The 20,583-nt window shown below is 40.3% G+C and overlaps 1 protein-coding gene across 1 annotated transcript in view; it reads right to left on the reverse strand.

Annotated features, from left to right (window-relative positions):
* Nucleotides 1-10,756: 10,756 nt before the first annotated feature.
* Nucleotides 10,757-20,583, reverse strand: part of KCNQ3 (potassium voltage-gated channel subfamily Q member 3) — a 189,807-nt gene continuing 179,980 nt past the window's right edge. Inside the window, exons 12-15 of the mRNA XM_059867282.1 lie at nucleotides 20,396-20,527; nucleotides 18,552-18,650; nucleotides 16,777-16,861; nucleotides 10,757-15,910 (exon numbers count right to left, since the gene is read on the reverse strand). Of these exons, the coding sequence (XP_059723265.1) occupies nucleotides 15,173-15,910; nucleotides 16,777-16,861; nucleotides 18,552-18,650; nucleotides 20,396-20,527 (1,054 nt within the window). The 3' untranslated portion in view covers nucleotides 10,757-15,172. The remainder of the gene's footprint in view (nucleotides 15,911-16,776; nucleotides 16,862-18,551; nucleotides 18,651-20,395; nucleotides 20,528-20,583) is intronic.

Here is a 20,583-nt window from a genome sequence, read left to right on the forward strand (position 1 = left end):
TTCCCCTGTGTTTGCAATATCAGAACATGTCAAATAACTGTAGTTGTCAGAAAATGAGGGATGATATGAAAGCTAGAAAGAAAAAAAAAACAACAAATTTTTTAATATCCTCTTGGAGCAGCTAATCTTTCAAGTATGAAGAAAAACATTATCTTGAAGGTAATACTGTTTGATTAGAAAAATATTATCATCATATTTAAAATATTTTTCATCTTGAAGTCACTAGAGAATTGACACATTCAAAAAATGGCTTATTTGTATTTAGTGGCTCTAAAGAGACTCTTCCTTGGGATCATGGAACAATACTAAATATTTCTGTTGGAAATGTCTGTGTTTGCTGGTCTGATGAGTCAAAAGTGTGTAAGTGCCAGCTCTGCTAATTCAAGCAAGGTTCTGAGAGCTTTCAAGCAGTTCATCCTACCTATTCAGCCCATCTGCACAATCCTTTTTACTCAGACCCAAGCCTGGAGTCATCCGCAGTTTCTGCACAGCACGTGCAGAAGAAAAGAACTGAGGCAGAAAGTGTTGGCCAAATCTCATTCCCAGACTTCATACTCCATCACCTTTCAATGGAAGAATTATGCATGGACAGAGTCCAGTATCCCATGGACAAGTCTAGCACCAAAAATCTAAACCTGGCTTTTCTTGCAACAATATTTGGAATCTGGCAAGCTGCTAGACTACAGACCATGAAAATGTTGCTGTCATGAAAATCCCAGGGCCTGACTCCCTGGCAAGGCTATCCCTGCTTCCACTCTCTGGTGTTAGAAGTTTCCTGGGACTTGTAACAGCTTTTCTTTTATAGATTTGTGGACTCTGTAATTAAGGGAGAGCAGTGTGTTAGTTCAAGCCTGCTCACAAGCTGATGTGATGGAAGCAGTGGAGGTGTAGTCTGCATGAAGAGAGGTATAAAACCACCCCACATCTCTGGATTCTGATAAATTTTTGTTGTCTTTGGTTCAGCTCAATGAACTAGAGAGGAGTTAGTGAGAGATGCTCCTCTGTGGAGCTGAGTATGAGGAAATGGTGCTTTGCAAAGCAGCAGGGAGGTGGCTGCTGGGGAGAGCAGGCTTTGGGAGGTGGAGAGTTGGGTGATCATGTAAAGGGAGGTTTGTAACTGCATGTGATTTGGAGCAGGAGTCTGTGGTGGCTGGTCCATCTAGATAATCAAGTCTCCCCTTAAAGGGGAACTATTGGATTGTGTCTTTATTTAAGGTGAGAAGTGGGGTGATTTGCTGCTTATAATAGAACTGTATGAATTTTGATTGCACTCAGAGAAGTGTCACTTAGCTCTGCAAAATCTGCATCAGGATGAGTTGCTCTTTGTGATGATGGTTCAGTGTTTATGGGCCACAGCCCCTGTGAGCAGGACCCCCATGACCTGTTCCGTGCACACAGGAGTGACCAGGCTGCAGAGCCAGTGCTGTCCCTGAGCACACCAGCCCAAGGGACATCAGCAGGAAACACAGACAACAGAAGTGCTGCCACTGAGCTGTGGTAAGGCTGGCCAGCCTGAGGGTCTCTGCAGCCCTGACTGGTGAATGACCCCACACCTCTGCCCTTCACAAGGATTTTGGCTGCATGGCAGCTGAAAGACCCAGAGCTAGGAGGTGGGAGAAGAGGGCATGTCCTGCCCCATTTTCAGTCTGTCCTACAGATCAAGGCCAGTGTTCATCCACCATGAGGAAACTTGATTTCCAGGACCTGCTTAGAGGAATACGGGCTCTCCTGGACCAGCAGTGAATCACACTGGCACTGAAATCCTTGGTAAGAGCATTTCACAGACTGATGTGAAAGCACAACTGTTTTACAAAGGTTCATAAGTAAAAGGGTAGATAGCAGGTAATCAGAGATCTAACTTAGTGCTGATTTATTTAAACTGGCCAGAGTTGTTCATGGCAGCAGAACAGGGGAAAATCATTTGACAGAGGACTTGGTGTAGCAAGTAAGAGCAGGGTCTAGAGAGACCATATTCCTAAAAGACAGAGAAGAGGCAAGAGGATTGACACATGAAGGGATCATCTATTTTAGGAGAGAGAGCAAAGCTCTAAAAATACAACCAAAATAGAGCAAGACAAATTGTGCTTGGAAGCATTCCCCACACACTGGGTGAAGCTTTCTTGCTCACCTGAATTCTCAGCTCCCTGCTGTCCCCCCACTGAGCTGCTCCTCTATGCCAATCAACACACACAATTTTCTGCACACACAGTGCTGATTTCCAGCAGGAATTTAGAGAAGGCATTAACCTGGCCATATCACACTAGAGACTCAGCCAAGAAAGACATCTAATGGTAGGGACAACAGGCAAACATAACCTGGAAGTATGGATCACAGTAAGACAAATCCTTTTCTACTTCTAGCAAAGAAATATTGAGTATTTTTGCTACAAAATTATGGACAATTCTCCATTCATGAGAGTGCTTGTTTTGCCTGAATGCCATTTTTAGCACGGGTGTGTTCTCTGACCAGCACAAAATGCTTAAAACAAATTGCAGATAAATTTTATTACTAGGGATATCACTCCAAAATGGACTACCCTTGCTCCTTATTTGGTAGAGACTTGATTTAAATTTGAAGCATTAGCTTTTAGTTGCTTCCCAAAATCTTTTTCCAGCATTAACTCTCTGAAATTTATGCTATCCAACCAAATTTCAAAACCATGTGTGACAGCTATTCCTAGAACTGTTGCCTGAAATAGCTTATCTCTCAGCAATGTGGCTATCAGGAATATTAACTCTTGTAATACACGTCACATTCACCTTACTCTGGTTATTCAATATCCAATTTTTATTTATCAGGGACAAGCCTTTATGACTTTGCACCTGTATCTCTCTTGAAGTGACTCCACTTCGATGACTGAAATACATGTCCAGGTTGCAAATATGAAACCCTCATTGTCCTCCCGACCAAAATCAGCATTTCCATTCCAGACTATACTGAGATTCACAGGCACTGGAGGCACAGGTGCCTCACAGCCCCAGTCAGGCAGACAAATCCCATAAACTGACTCAGGGAAGGTTTTCCTTCCAAACATTTGTCTGATAAAGACTGAGGATCAAGCCTTTGGTTACAAATTTTCCTTCACCTCTGCTGGATATAACAATCCTCCTTTGTTTATTTTAAGCTGAATGATATTAGGAAAATCTATTTTATTTAGAACTGTTGATCCAGAGTTCCCTGGACTGCTGAATTGGAGATTTTAATCCAGTTCAAATTACTTTTATACCCTCATGAAGACCTCTTATTAAATCCCTCTCTGTTACTCTGGGTTAACAACAATCTTAGACCAATGTGTTCATTAGCTATGCTTCAGCAGAACTCCTTTTAATGTGGCAGGTAACCATGAAGTTTGAATAGTTTTCATTTTTCCTGTACCAACGTACTGCACTCCAATACCAAGCAGTTTCCTCACGTCTTCACGCCTAACAGAGCAGAACAGAAATCAAGAGAACAAAGGAATAAAAGAGGAAGGTCCTTGAGTACAGATTTTCTTACCTTCATTCAGTTGCAACATCTAAAGGTCATGTCTCATTTTAAGCACACCATCATCCACCAAGTCTAAAGAAATATTTCAAGTTAATGTGAAAATATGCCCGTGTTACAACTGCAAGCTTCATTACATTGATACAATTACTTAAGCAGATTTATTTGTGTGAGAATGCAATATAATGCAATAAATATACATTTAATTAAAAAAATAATTTATTTTGCTACATTTCCACTGAGCATTAATAGCACAGCTGAAATGGTTTCCTCCAAGTACAAGCAAAACCACCAATATCTGGAATAGTGAATATCAACTTACCTGATTTCTCATGACAAAAATTATTATCTTCAGAGCCTATATAACACTGGAAGTTCTTGCCAGTTGTTAATAAACACTTTGTGAAAAACTTTGAGTAGACAGGCTTGATAATCTTTCCTTAAAATCCTGTGAAAGTTGTTATCCTAATCCCTGAAGGACTAACCAGAGGTAACACAATCGTAAGCACACAAAGTGCCTGTTGAATCCTGCATGGAAAGGCTCTGTGGCAGGTCAGGTGGGGATTGGAAGCTCCTTTTGGCAGTAGAATTGAATTGTGGAGGATTTTTTTTCCCTTTTAAAGGAACAGCTCTGCTTACTGCAGTTAGACCCATGCCACCTTTGATGGTGAGAAGTAGGCAGGGGTGAGCCCCTCTGGTAAAGCTTTTGCCATCCTTCAGGTCAAACAAGGGACATTGTCAAGAGGGCAGAGAAGGCACCTGAAGAGTATCTTAAGTGTGGAATCACAAAAGGAATAAAATGTGAGTTACAACAGGAAAAATTGCCTGGAGTCCTGGTGAGGTGATGAGGAAGGAAAAGAGGTCTGGTCAGAGCAATGGCACAAGGCAATTTCAGTGCTGCTGAGTGATGTTCAGTAGTGACCAAGGGATTTCACTGCTGGAAACAGTCAGCAAAATTCTGCCACCATTTACTCCAGTGGGCTGGAAATAATTCCTCTGAAATCAGTGAGTTTAGTTGCAGCAATGGTTAAAAGCCAACCATAAATTCAGTAATTTTATCACAATCCACCAAATGTTTCAACTTGTGAAACCACTCAAAATGTGGTAGCAATTAATAAAGGAACTCTAAGTGGGTTCACAGTCAGCTTATGAAACAAAAAGTGCTTTAGCAACTGTTTTATGTGTGTGGTCGAGCTGTGTCTCTGTCTGTCTAACAATCCTGCCTTTACCAAGAACTTCAGATGCTGCAAGGCAACTGCAGCCACATTTAACAGAGCTGGAGCTGGTCTATGAGATGCCCACACGTCTGTGCACATGCATGCACAATTTTTCCTTGTTTTCATTCACTCTCCTTTTCACAAAAATCCATTATGTGGTGGGGTGTCACTGCATCTAGTATTATTTAATTCTATATGGAATTTACTGCTGTGAAAAAAGGAACATTTTTGAGACTTGTGACTGGATGCTGCAGCTGGAGGAATATGGAAGCACCTTTTCTTTGACAAGACTTAATTTTACTGACTTAATTACCAGTTGCTTAATAGCACATCAAGGAGGCTGGGATGAAAGTCCTCTCTGTAACAGCTGACAAAACCAGGTATAGCCAGGAAAATGTGTGTGCTGGGATCAGTTCCAGCCGTTTGATGTTGCCTGTGAGGATAATTAGACTTTCAGCAGGTTTTGCCTCATGCTGTGTTTTACCCTGGGACTCTGTAATTTTAACTTTCCTCAGCTGCTGAGCAATGCTCAGGTGACCTGGGAGGGGGCTTTTGTTCAGCCCCAACTTTGACTCATGGGGACAATGCTGTGTTCTCACTCAGAACATCCCTCTGGGCAAGCTTTCTCAGGAGTATAGTCTTTACATGCCTCCTTTTTCCAGCATCCCTTTGTGTGGCAGCACTGTGTTCATGACCAGCATCCCAAAATCCAGAACAGGAAAAAAAGACATTTTTAGTGTCTCTTAGTAACACAGTATAGACACAATTCATATAAATTATCTAGTAAATGCATCCATTTGCTGAAGGTTGCACGGGGTAAGGCCCTGCTAATGCAATTTAAATAAACAGAAATTCAAGGAATTGCCTGTGGTTTATCTGTAAGACACAGTCTGGTCTGATGTTCTGGTAGGGAGGGAGAAAATGAAGTCTGGCTGTTGGAGCTCCATCTCTCTGTGGGCTGAGAGCACAGAGTGAAAGCAATGCACTATTTCTTCCTTCTGGCTTTTCCTTAGGCCTTTAGACTTGGTTAAAAGCACACATTTCTCTACAGAAATTGCAATATGTGTAAGTGACTTCAAGACCTGCAGCCACACGTTCCTGTGACCTCAGCCAGTGACATGAACAAGTGTCCCCTCCCACCTGCTCTGTCCTGGTGTGGCAGTGTCCTCAGGTCTGGCTGCCCTCCAGCCTGGCTGGGCTATGAACCATCTCTGTCCTAAAAGATGAGCAGTGGCACCTGGAGCACTGTAGCACCTAAAGCACCTCACAAAACTGCCTGATTTACCTGGGTGGAAAACACAAATCCAGCTGTGCCCCTCTCTCACCAGATGCTGACGTGCAAGAGAGAAGGAAATGCTGGTTTCAAATAGAGTGCAAAGAAGCAAACTTGACCCAAGTTTACTCCAGAGCACTGAAGTTTTACTTTCACTTCATTTTACTGTGGCAAATGTTTCCATGAAAGCATCTTTAAGTGAGTGTTAAATAAATTTTGATTAGAAGAGTATCAATTGAGTAAATATCATTGTTGTGAAAAAATTGATTGCACTTTAACACTTCTCTGTTAGTCTTCTACCATTACAATTTTATAAGATATTTAATTCATTTTATTAAGAAATTTACTAACTCTAGAAAGTTTTAATTTCAATTTTACCAATATCCTTCTATCTTGCCAATAGATTTCACCAATATCCTTCTATTATATTTACTTTTGGCACAAGTTTTATTAAGGACAACTCTCTAAATGTATTCCTGTTTCTTTGTCAATCTTTTTTTAGCAGAATAACATTTCATCTCCTAAAAGAAAAATTATATAAAGAAACTCAGAATTACTACACGTGGGAAAGACCTCTAAGATCATTGAGTCCAACCATTAACCCAGCACTGCCAAGTCCACCACTAAACCACATCCCCAAGTGCCACATCTACACATTTTTTACAAACCTCTAGGGTGGTGATTCCCTGGACCCTTCCTGGACAGCCTGGTCCAGTGCTTGACAACCCTTCAATGGAAGAAATTGTTCCTAATATCCAATCTAAACCTCCCCAGGCACAACTGGGGGCCGTTTCCTCTTGTCCTGTCTCTTGTTACTTGGGACAAGAGACCGACCCCCACCTGGCTGCAGCCTCCTTCCAGGCAGTTGTGGAGAGGGATAAGGTTCTCTCTGAGCCTCCTTTTCTCCACGCTGAACATCCCCAGCTCCCTCAGCTGCTCCCCTCTCTGGACTTGTGCTCCAGACCCTTCCCCAGCTCTGTTGCTCTCTGAACACACTCCAACCCCTCAGAGCCTTTCCTGCAGTGAGGGACCCAGAAATGAGCACAGGATTTGAGGTGTGGCCTCACCAGTGCCCAGCACAGGGGGACAATCCCTGCCCTGGCCCTGCTGGCTCCATTGTTGCTGATCCAGGCCAGCTGCCATTGGCTTTCTTGGCCACCTGGGTTCACTGTGGCTCACGTTCAGCTGCTGTCAGCCTGCACCCCAGGGCCTTTCCCACTGGCAGCTTTTCGGTCACTCAGCCCCCAGCCTGGAGCACTGCAGGGGGGTGTTTTGACTCAAGTGCAGAACCAAGCACTTTGCTTTGTAGAACCCCAAATAAATAGTTATATATATAGATATGTATTTGTTCCCATTCATAGAATTTCTTTCCCATTTCAGAACATGTATTTAGAACTGAAAATAGTTTCTGTCCTTTATGTAATTTTTTCTTTAATTTTTATTATCAATGTTTTGCTAAGATTGGTACTAACACCACAAAACTTCCTGAACAGAATGTGCAATAAACTCTACAAACTATTTTCAGTAAGAGTGTTTTGTGTATTTGTGTACTAAAGTAGGAAATCTTTCTTTTGAAGTGTCTGATATTGTCAAACTTTTTTTGAATTCAAGTATGCTTTTGAGGGAGTAAAAGAAGAGAAAGTAAAAAAAAGGGGCCATGAAGATCATGAAAATGTGTAGTGGTGAGAGGCATGGAGTCCTAGTGGTTTTCTTATCTGTGTGAGAGCTACAATACATGAGATTTTTACACAATACTCTGCACTGCTCCTTGAGGGTTTCCAAAGAAGTTAGCTTCTGATCAAGCACTTGGCATTTCTAAACATAAAACCTCATAAAACCTTGATTAGATATCAAGAAATTTCAACAGTCCAGAACTTACAAAAATGTTTAATGACTTATCCAATTATTTTATTTCTGATAGGATGTGTGTCCGAGAAGTAACTGACCCCATCAAATCTGCCAAAACATTCATAGCACATATTACACCTTTTTTCATGATCTCTGCTCTGTATTCTGCTGTCCATCTGCACCTGACACAAAGAAGGAGAAGTAAAGCTGTGGTGCTGTCCCAAACCCACGGGGCTGACAGCCATTATCTTAGAGGGCAATTTCTTTAAATAATGTCTAGCTCCCCTGCTGCTCTCTGCCATTGGACTTGGCTTTCCTGATTCCATCCCTTCTCTGTGTTCCAAGAGGATGCTCTGTGTTAGTCAAGCAACTGTTTTACCCCAGCAAGTCTTAAAAATCAAAGCATCCTGCAAATAAACAGAAGGGTACACTGAGAAAATTCCACTCCTGAAGCTGTTTCTTGATTGACACTGTTTCAATTTTTACCCTTTCTAGACTGCTGACCCTAAGTCTTATTCTGCTTAGGTGGGGGACAATTGTATAGGATCCCCAAAGTCCCATATAGAGGTAAGCACAGGCTGCACCCCTGGATACAAGCAGGGCTTTGCCTGAGAATAGGTATCACACCTTCTTCCCTTTTTGGAGTCCATTTCTTAAAGGATAAGACCTAATGGCTGACTGAGATCCAGTGATTTGTCAGGTTCTGGTGTTGGGGTGACAGCCAAGGGGAAACTGTAATGCAACACCTTTCAGTGCAGGTGAAGCAAAGCCGAGTGGTTCACCTGTTGTGTCTGAGAAGTGCTCAGGGAAATGCCATTGCTGTGCCTGGCAGCTGCAGGGCTCAGCCCAAGCCCTTCAGCTCAGGCTGGGACATTCTGTGCTGAGGCAGTGATGAAAATGCAGGGTAGAGTTGTCGATAAACGTGTAGACACTTGAAAAAACCCTGAGCCTCAAAAGGTTCCACACTCCGGTGCATTAGTTTGGAAAAACAAAAACTGTCAATCTTTGGAAAAAATAGAACTTGATTGTAAGAGCCTGACATTCACCCTATTTCTTTTTTGGTTATTACCTTTATTTAAATTGAATCATTTAAAACAAACAAATAGACTCAAAAGCACTAGAACTTAATGTTGCAGTACTAAAGGATCTTTTAATTATTCCCACTTTACAGTGGTTTAGAAGTGGGATAAGACATGGCATAAATGTTGGATATTTTTTTTACCTACCACAAAAAATTAAAAAACCTTATTTTAGGTTGTATTTCCAGTGTTCAGCAGAGCTCATTCCTTGGTGACAGCCATGAAACTGAAGCCACAGAGAATGCCTTAAAATGCCTCTCTGTGTCAGCTAAATTTTTGGGCAGAGTTGATGTTTCACGTGTTTCTCTTCCTGTCTCATTCAGACACAGAACCACACAGAAATGCAGCAACAGAACCAGGGGCAGAATTCAAGCAAATTCCCTGCAGGGGATATTCTGCCTTGCTTGTACCATTACTGTGTTCCCTCTCTATTTTGTTTGCAATTTCATTATATTTTAGCACGTTATGTTTCCAATATGAATGCATTTCCCCCCACTTTTCATTTTCTCCTTCACATATGCTCAAAGCCATATAAATTATATGGCCACTAAATCAAAAGATGTCACAAATAGTAGGATCCCCTGTGTGTTGACAGGGCTGGCTGTGGAAGCCACATAAAACCTGTTTGTAGCTGAGTTTAGTCCTGCCTAGATGAAGTCAAAAGGATCTTTGCCAATGTCTCTGCTGGAGATGCATTTGACAATATATTCTTTGAATATGTGTGAAGATATCAAGATTTAAATGAAAATAAATCCATCCACATCATAATTGAAATTTCTATTTATTAATAAGTGGTGCAGTTTTTAAAGACAGAACATAAAAAATCATTTAAGAAGTATTGTTTGCATAATATATTGAAATAAACATATTAAATTTGTTCAAATATTGGACAGTGCCAGAATAGAAATTACACATACAGTTTAAAAATTACAATAAATAATATTATAAAGAGCACTAAAGGCCACTTGTATAAAAGTTGTGTTCCCTTGTCAGCCAGAATCTGAAAAGCATCTTTGTAGCATGGAGAAAATTTCAGTGAGCAAGGCACAAATACTAGTAATAATAAGATGCCATAACGAGAAAACAAAATGCAGTTGGCTATGTAACCTTCAGTCTCAGTGTTCTTCATGATGGAAACAGGAGCCCATTTTCACTATTTTGCTTCAGTTAACTTCAGAGGGAAGCTACTCAAAGCTGAATTGGGAAAGATCAAATCTTACAGCCTAAAAATCCAGAAGGAAAAGTGATACCCAGGGTCTTCATTCCCAGAGTGCCCAGCTAAAAACACTTGAAAATGCCCCTTTTTCCTCTGCACCTCTTAAAATAATCTTCAAATGGAGCACTCACATCTGGCTGTGCTCCTGAAAAAGTGACATCCCACCAAATTCATGAGGTGCTGTAGGAAATTGAGGTTTGCAGCCCTTAGACACCTAGAGCTTAGTTGTGGGGGCTGTGGGGTGCAAGGAATCCAGACCCAGCTCTTTCCTCACATTACTGCTCTGCAGTAATCAGGATGGATTCAGTTCTTGCCTAAGCAGATGTGACACCTCTGCAGCAGCTGGGCTCCCAGCAGGGGTGAGGGTGCTCCTCACTCTGCATTTTCTGATTGCTTTAGGCTGTGTTCTTGCAAACTGGTTGGACCTTGGTGCTCTCCTGAAGGCCACAAGGCCCCACTACCCCTGGGTTCAGGGGGGCTTTAGTTCAAAGGACTCATGGGCCACCATTTGAAGCAGAAAAATTTTAAACTATTTCCACCTGGACCATAATAATGCAGCAATGTTACAGATAAAAACAGAGCAAATATAGCCAAAGGACAATTTAGGGACTTTTTAATCAATCTCTTCATGGGTTGAATTCCCTTTTATTTAGATAGGAGCCAGAGTGATAAATTCAGGGCAGGGAAAAGCCAAGGCAAGGACAACAGTCATTACCTGACTAGATTTTTTTTTAAAGTGCCAACTCTCTGAGTAGAGCATAAAGCACATTTATTGTAACTTCCTACTTCAACAAAGCATTCATTTTTGCCTTAATCAAATAGTCCCAGTTTGCATCTAAAATGAGGAAGCTTAATTGATAGTAATGCTGCAAAGAGAGGCACACAATGTAAACACAGATTCACCTTTTTGAAAACTTCCAGACATCTGGCATTTGTTAGGGACTGAAAATCACTCTCAAAATGTAGCCAAGAAAAATGTCTCCAGATCACTGCTGTCCTTCACAAGGAAATTTATAAATAATGGCAGATTAGAACCCAGCCCTGCTCCCAGTGCATCACTGTGAGAAGGTTTCTAACTTACTTGAAGGAGAGCAGAGAAAAGCTCCACAGATCAAATTACAAAAAAATATTTCAAGGCCTGAAATGAGATGAGAGTCATCAAAGTCATTAATATTTTTTAATGTTAAGTACATGCAAACAAAGTGCTTGTGTCAGTCAAGATGCTAGAAAGGTCTGACCCAAAGAGAATTGATAACTCTTTAACTGAAACATCATGCAGAAGAAGATATAAATCTAATTAATTCCTATTAATTAGAGACTATTCCTATTAAAGACGATTATTGACCCAGATGCTTTTCTCAAATGAAATTGTGAATAGAGATTCCTTGTGCGTGGAAACAGGTCTTGACATTTTTAATGTTACTGGGATCATAGATAGTTTATTTTGCTTTGTCCAGTACCTATGGCTGGCACATCAACCACAGTTCCAGGGTGGATGCACTCCCTGCACTCAGCCTGATTGGAGTCTGATGAACTTGTGTGCAAATCCCAGATCTGGGATGGTCTCCAGATCTCACCTTGCTGGTGACATCTTGACATCTGTTGTCATCACAGACAGCAGAAATGATGGATGCCCTGTTTTTAACCCCAGTGATGTAAATGGCAGAGAGCTGCTAAGAACAGCACACTCATGAACAGAGCAGGGACGTGTTTCAGTGCTAAGAAAGAAAAATAAATGTTGAAATAAGCTAATCAGATCTGTCTGTCTCATTTCTTGGATCTCCTTCACAGGACCCACAGATGTCTACTGCAGAGGATCTTGCTGAGTTTATCACCAGTGCTTTTTAAGAGGAGGCAGATCTTATCATTAAACATCATTAACTATTTCATGATGTGGCTAAAAACAGCTGACCTGACACCTTAAAGATGCATATTGCAATTGGTGATTGCAGGCCAGAGAAAACACTAACTTCAAGACAGTTCATCTGCTAAGTGTGCAGAGTGCAGGGCAGCCCAAATCCTTTCTCTGGGGCTGTACCCTGTGTGCAGGTGAAGATTCATCCAAGTCTCTGCCCTTGCTTGGATTTTCTCTTGGAAAGAACATAACTTTATAAGGAGGCTATTCATGGATTTTCAACCAAGTTTAATACCGCGAAAACATTCCTTTTATATGTCCTGTCATGGAAAGGAACAGAAACCTGAACTGAAGAATTTCAGTGGGAATTGGACAGGGAACTGCATGGCATAGCCACTGTCAAAGACAGTCACAAACAAATTGATCAGACTGCACCTGCTTTTTGGCTGCCTTGATTTTTGATTGTTTAGCTCTAGGAAGGATTTAAAGAAAGGTGAAATTCAGATTAAATCAGTAGGAACAACAGGCCCTTTATATACAAGAAAACTGAAGCAGGCTTGTCTAGCACATACTTGCATACACTTCAGAAATGTCTCAATGTTAAAATAATTTTTTCATTGTTTTCCATTCTTTTGTCTTGTGAGGGTTAAATCTCACAAGTTGTCACAGACATCTATTACTATTTCAGAAGGCCTGCAACAGGTACAATGAAGGTATTTCCAAGAATCCCAAGGGCCAAAGAATTCTTAATATGCCAAATTATAACGAATTACACTTTGGTCATTTAGTTTTATTCTTTGCAAATTTAGCCACAAAACTGTGCCAAACACAGATAATCTTGCAGGTCAATGCTATTTTGTCAATTAAGTAATTACCAAAATTGTGCCTCATACCATCATAGTTACTGGCTTCAGAACAGCTCCATGGACTCAGCCCAGTTTTCAAAGGCTGTAACTGGTCTGCAGTATTTAATCCAGTAACAACAGCAATTTGTTCTTCCTGAAGATCCATCCCAGAAAGATGAAACATGATTTAGCTGAAAATCAGATGAAGTAAGAAGATCCTAATCCTTTAGATGTCTCTTCCAATAGAGAACAAACAATGAAGATGAGGGCAATGCCCATCTTGGAAAGAACAGAATTCCCTGGATGGAACAACTGCTATGAGATGTCAGCAATGCTGAGGAATTAAACCAAAAGTTTACTGTGGTCAGAAAACCCCAATAAAATATTGTTCCATTTCCATCCAGGGCTGTGCAATTCCCAGTAAGCACTGGGAAACCCAATAACAAGTTCTTGGCTCAGACTGGATGTGCCAAAGATGTTCAGTTGTGCAGCTGCAGTGTAACACAAGCAGTCTCTACAAAAAGTCTCTTTTGTAACACCTTGTTTGGGCCAAATCCTTGCATCTTTGTTGGTCAGTGCCCTGGCCACTGGGGAAATCATTGTGTGGAGTGACAGGGATTGTTCTGGACATGAGGTGGGGATGAGCCATGGCAGAGAGGCTGTACCTTGGATCAGTAGGGGAGAGGTGAGACAATTAACACTGATTGTGTGGTCTCTGATCATCTGACATCTAAGCAAGTCACCTTCTGCTCTCTTTGAAGTTGGTGGATATTTGGTCATTGTAGATAACTGAGTTAAAGGTGAGATTAATCTCATCCTGAATTTGTTGTGTGCCTTTGTTGCTGTACCCTGTGCTCACTGACTGTACTCCTTCACTTTCCACCAGCTGTAGAGTGTACAGCCACCAAGCTGGACATCACATGGACGCTATTTCATGGACACATTGACTGACACCAGGTAAGACCTGTATAGGATATTTGGATATGCTAGTTTCACTAGCTTTATAGGTACTACATTCCCACTGTAGTGGTGAGATCTTTGATTCATTTCCTTCCAGTGATCCAGTGATTTTCCTGGTCTCCTCCTTCTCAATAATTTCCAGCTTCCATTAAAAAATATTTGGCTGAGGCCTAGGGAGCAAATTTATCTCTCTGTTGCTCAGGGACACATGACAAAAATGGTGATTATTTATTCATACATTAATCCTAAATATAGCACACATTCATGGATTTGGAGCACTCCATTTCCAAGAGGAAAGGTAAACAGAGAGAAACAGATCCTGGCAGCATCTCACACTGTAGAACTTGCAGGGAAGAGAATAGCAATTTTCTGCACATCTGAGGAGCTCAAAGCACTTGACAAATATTGATGAATTGAGCCTTTCAACCTGTAAGCATGTATGAAAGTGTAACTCCCAATTAACAGATCAGGAAACTGAGGCTGAGTTACGTTATGCTTCTTACTTAGCAGCACCTAAGTCAGTAGAAGAGTGGAGTGTATAAACCTGGAGCTGTCTATGCTGAACAACCTTATTTTTGTAACAAAGAAAATTTGGCCCCATAAGTAGCAAATAGACTTAGTAAAAGATTTTCTAAAAAAAAGCATTATAATCCTACTTTGAGCAATTTTATAAATACTTGTGAAGATTTTCAAAGTATTTTGAGGGATTTCTATTTACATTTTACAATAAATAAATACCTATGATCAATCCCAGGAAGTGGCTTGGATGACATAAAATCCTACCCGTTATTTCATTTCAACATTGTATTTCAGGGGTAATTATATAAGAGATCACATGAGAAACATTTAGTTCACAAAAACATTTCAATAAGGTCATAGTTCAACTCAGCTTTTCCCCTGCTTTTGGTTGATTAGAGATAGATTTGCTTGGTTGATCGGCTTGGTTGATTAGAGATTGATTTGCTTATAATGGAAAAAGATTTAGACGTTGTGTTTCCACAAAGGAATATTGTTCCTGGAAATCTTTTTATTTTGCTGCTCTGTTTACAAAATGTAGCAAGGACCACTGTATCTTGTCTGTTATCAATTCACCATTGTTGTATTGAAGAGTACCAGACAGATATGTATCATGGAAGAAATCAGCTGTACCATTTATATAGGGCAAAGTCATGCAAACCATGCTCAAAACTAAGCTCCTTAGTTTTGGTAGCATGAAAAAAACTGCATCAGTAAATTGTATGAAATGGTGCAGAATGACTACCACTAATATCACATGCATCTTATGCAGCCATTGGTGTTTTGAACTAGTAAGCTTTGGGTGTAGAGTAAGTGAGATATACAAAGTATGCTTACATTACAAGGAGAAATCAGCCAGTGACTGCCCCCACACGAACTTTTAAACTGGCTTGTTTGATGGGGTCCATATTGAGTCTGAAATCCCATCTCCCGTAGAGGACAAAGGCATGGAGCCACTGGGTGTGAAGGGGTCTGTGTCTGTGTCTGTCTCGCCCTCTGCTAGGTAGCGTTTCTCCCTCATCCACGCCGAGCCCCCGCTGGGGCCGAAGGGGAAGTCGTCTCTTTCCTGGGAGATGCTGAAGCCGCTCGGGGAGCGCTCGAGCTCCTCATGGTTGACGGAGAGAAGGGACAATGGGGTGTCGCTGTCTCTCGTTAGACTCCTTCTCTGCCTCGGGGACACCTTGTCTGAGTAAGGGCTTTGAAGGTCCCCATGGGAGTGGTAGCTAACCTGGGAGTCCATTAATGTAAATATAGGCAGAACTGTTGGCCTCTCTGCATATGAAGTTGAGGAAGGTGTGGCTTGCAGTTTGCCAGAGTTTTGCCCACCGATTGATAAAGGTTGCGAGTGAGCCATGTGACCCCGTGCTGAGAAACCATAGGGGCTGACCTTGTTGACTGGAACCTGCTGAAAGTTGTAAGGAGTTTCACGAGAACACTGCTCAGTGTATTTATATATTATTGTTTTTAATTCAGAATATTTGTTTTCTTCTCTCTTCTCCCTTGCAGGAGAAGCCGTTTCTTTCAATGGACTTATCTCAGCAACTTGTATCTGCAGCTGTTCCATGTGATGCATATGCATATCAACAAGAAAATCCAGTTTCTTCCCCATGTCATTTACCTGAAAAATACCAATGTCATGATATTGCCTCAAGTCAGTTGTTCAAAAAGAGTCCACAATACCATGGTGTGCTGCCATGTTTACTGGTCATGGAGGTTCTTAGGATAACTGTGACCTTCCCTCTGGGTCACAGAAGCTGGGCTGAAATGGATGACAGCTGATCCTCTAACTGCCTCAGAATAAGAAGACCCATCCCTATGAACTGTGCCAAAAAAATTATTAGTCTTGCTGGATATTTAACAGTACAGTATCCAACAAGACTCTATACTGTTATGACAAAGTCTTGATTCCACTGGTAAATAGCTATTACCAAAATACAGTATATGGAATTTCCTTTGCATACATACCTATTCTCTAACTGATAATTACAGAATCATCTGGGTTGGAAAAGACCTCTGAGATGATTGAGTCCAACCTATGACCTAATGCCACCTAATAGTCCCACAACATCAGGACTATATATCAGGACTAGTTTCCTTTCTCTTTTGGATAGAGCCCAAGAGTGGACAATCATTCTGAGTCCAGACCCTGCAGGAAAAGGCCTTGCTCACACCAAACAACAGATATGATGAGTACTGAAGCTAGAGGAATGAAAATGTCCCACTTCAATATCATGGTTAGGATCTTCTGCCATACACAGTGACATCGATTCAACAAGTTTCAAAATGCATACTTCCCAGGTAAGCAAATTCTTTCATGAAAAACTAACAACATAGTTTTGTGATGATTAAAAGAAAATCTCTGTGAGTCTTCACCACCCTCAGCACAATTCTGCCCGGGTCAGTCAGAGTCATGCAGAATTCATATCAGCTCTATCATTTCTGAACAAGCACCTCAGCCTCTGTCATTGTCATGAAATTTCTTACCTGCCTCTCAACTTTAACAAATTTTCCCATCATACTTTGGTCTTCAGTATCAGCTGTAGATGCTTTGGCTACATATGGTTCATTTCTGCAAAGAATTAATAACTCTATTAGTGTTCAATATTTCTTTGCATCACAATAAGTAATTTATATCAGAAAACAGAATTGCCATCTTGTTGATTTATTTGTATAGATCCTTGGAGCCCTTTTAGCTGTTTATACAAACAGCAGTAAAAGTCTATTCTATGTGATGCCAATGCATTCCTAAAAAATATAACCTTGATTTTTAATTTTTTTAATGATTTTGTTTTTCAAGTTTAAAATAAAGACTAAAAAGCACCAGAAGTTCAAAAGAAAGTTAAAATTAATCTCCAGCTTGTTGGAATAATTTCAGGTTTGTGAAAATTATTGAGATAGTGCAGTTAGTGGGTCTACAGATGGCCATGTGTTTTTAAATCTAATTCTTTATAATTAGTGTCTTTGGAGACTGAATCTGAGTTTCAAGGATGAGTGTGGTTTTTTCTCAATTTCATTATATCAAATCGTAAGTGTCAGAGATTGGAAATGCTGAAAAGAGACAGTCTTGTCTGGAGATTTAAAGCTGATTCCAGAATAGGTTTTTATCTATGCAATTTCCTCTTGCCTGTCCATCAGATGGACCAAACTCATTACATAAAAAGATTATTTCTAACTAAAGAGTTTGATTTATAACTTCATGGAATTCTGGATTCTCATGATCAAGTTAAATCTTTATAAAACAGTTTCCAAACTGATGTCAAAGGAATCAATATCTTCCCATAATCTATGCCTAAGTCTAGAAAAACAATTTCTGAGCACTTGCTCTTTAACATGATTTGGAACAAATATACTCTAAGACTTTTAACACGGCCAGTTCTTCTCTTTCCTGAAAATATTCAAAATACAGCTGTGAATAAATTGTACTGGAGCAAAATCTAGTACAATTATTTATTTGTCAGATTTTCCACATTGGGTTACTGGTGATATGGGCTCATACAATTTTTGCAACCTGCTTTCCTCCCCAAATGATCACTGCCTCTTCCATGTACCTAGGTCTCTTTCTTCACATTTGCGTGGTTTTGGATTTTTCCCTGTGTGGGATAGTTTATTTTCTGTAATATTGCTTTTGTTCTGAGCAGCCACGACAGCTTTGGGGACAGATTGTGGATGGTCTTGTGTGGTTCTTGATGGATATTTATTGACAGATTGATAGTTGTAAACAACAGAAGAAATGTCATTTATTATTGAATTTTTTTCTATGTGGAATGCAGCAATACAATAATATGGTGCAACTTTCACACCCAGAAATCTGTTATTTCAATTTGTTTTGCGTAACTCTCACCAATCACTGATTTAAAAGCTGCAGCATTAAAAATCTCTGCTTGCCATTTTGTGGGCACTTCAGGAAGAGAACTAATTTACTTTCAAACAGTTAGTGGTTTTTATTGAGCTTTTAAGTGGGTTTACAAGTTAAATGTTAGCACATCAGCAATCAAATGCATGCATTTAATTTAAAACCATATTTTCAAACTGTGGAGAAGCTGAGCTGGACAATTAAGAAGCCATTCTTCAGATTATTCATCACACATTGCTCTTACTGAGTTTCTGGCTCAATGTTTATCCACATGTATCCCATAGCAACATATCCTCTCAGTATCATTACTTTAACAGTGGATGAAGAAAGATCATGCTTATTGGAATGAATTAACTTTTTATTTCTGTGCTGGGCTGTGTTTAATACTAGGTATAAAAGAATTCACCTGGGAGACTGCTGTGAAGGGTAAGAAAAAGCTCCTCCCTTCTGGGATTTCTTATGCTTGGGAGTAGATGGAGGTCCAGGTGTAAAAATCATATCTACTCTGAAAAAAAGAAAAGTGCAACTGTGTAAATGCTAACACATGACAGAATATGCTGTGCAGCTCTGAAGCAAAGATTCAAAAAGGAAACACATGTTGATTTGGTAATATATTGATCTTCATTATATGACTCCTCTCTTTTGGGTCACAATCAATGCACTGAATTGCAATTACCTGGTAATTTAATAGTAATTAAGTAATGCTTTAGCTCACTGTTTCCAAACTTCAACATTTGAAACACATCTTCTTTTCCTTCAAAGGAACCAAACAGCATGATTGTCAAAAAATATCCAATAGCAGCTGCTCTTAAAAATGTCAGGAGACCCATCAGATTTTGTGCAGGGTAATGAAAATCAGAACTTGGCAAAAGGTAGAATTGCTGACATTCCTAACAAACCAATAACATTCTGTCAGTTGTTGTTTCTAATTGTCAGCAATATTTTAGTCTTTACTAATTATTCTTTTGGCTTGAGAAACATAACTTTAAATTAAGTTGCATAAGGAAGTCTACTCGATTTTTTTATTTGGCACAAAAGGAGAAAGATTATTTGGAATGCTCCACCACATGTAATTATGCTCTTTTGCTATATCAAATATTCTTTCGTTTGTCATTTCCAACTGCTCAGGTGCAAGTTAGTCTCTGTTTATTCAGCTCACCCCCCAAAATGGCCACATATCAATCAGCACTTGTCCACAGACCAGTTATCTGTATTATTGGACAATCCATGCATGGCTTCACAGTGCCCCATACAGTTTTGAAAATTGAACTTGAGAAAGCTCCAGGCAAGCCTCACAAAGCTAACTAGATGTTGGCTTGAATCCCCAGGCATTGCTGACAGACATGCTAAATACTTGAAAAAGAGATAGCCCAGTGCATGGAAAATCACTTTGAAATACAAAATTACAAAGTTCAGCAGAAAGATCAGAGCAGCCTTTCAAAGCCAAGCTAAGTCCAGACAAGGCCCAAATGTGCAGCAGGAGTTGCACTCCCTCAGCCCACTCTTGGGAGAAATGAAGGTGACTGTGTGGAATTTTGATGTTCAGAGTCACTGAGGGCCTCAGGGAATGTGCTATGCAGAGAATGAGCACACACATCTGCACATACATCTGCACACACATCTGGACACATGTGCACTCAGGTCCACATGGATTTCCAGCCCCCAGTTCTGATCTGGGCTCATGGATCAGGGCATGAGAAGCACAAATTTTTGTATCTGTGCCTCAAAATCACATTGCAATGAACCCCTTCTGGGAGGAGACAGCTGTGGATGCGGGTTGCTCCTGAACAATCACAGAGGCCTGAAATTCCAACTTTTTTTGAGATAGGTCAATTACACCTGAGTGAAACCTTCTGTGCTGATGTATTTTGGCACTTTTATGTGATGTTTCACTAGGTACACATCATCAGAGAATCCAGCCCAAAGAAAAGTTCATGGAGAGCAGCTATTGCTTTTATTTATCATCTGTAAAAAGGGGAAAGGAGAGAAATTTGATCCTGATCAAATGGTCAGGAAAATTCATAGGATTTTTAAACTGATGTTCTTGTTCTATATGTGAGCCTGTGGTCTCTCCCTGCAGTTATCCCTGCTAGCTCTCACTTGCCTTTTGTCTTTGGGAAAGGGTTTTCTCATGCACCAGCTACATTGTGCAAAGGCGTGGCTTCTGGGTGGCCTTGTACACAAATAGGCCAATGTTTTCATTTTGCCAGCAAAGCTACACATTTCCCCCAAATACCAGAAGGTTCTTACCTTGCCTGAAGGTATTTTATTCTGGAAAGCATATCAAGATGCCCTGCTGAGTATTGCTCTATCACATCCTTTACATCATAAGGCCTCAAAGTCTCCTTGAATTTTTTTTTATAGAGACGAAACTGTAGTATTCTGCATAATAAACAGAAAAAATATGAATTTCTTATATAAATTCCATGATGAAAATT

The sequence above is a fragment of the Haemorhous mexicanus genome, chromosome 1 (genome assembly GCF_027477595.1).
Source record: "Haemorhous mexicanus isolate bHaeMex1 chromosome 1, bHaeMex1.pri, whole genome shotgun sequence".
In the NCBI taxonomy this organism is placed as follows: domain Eukaryota; kingdom Metazoa; phylum Chordata; class Aves; order Passeriformes; family Fringillidae; genus Haemorhous; species Haemorhous mexicanus.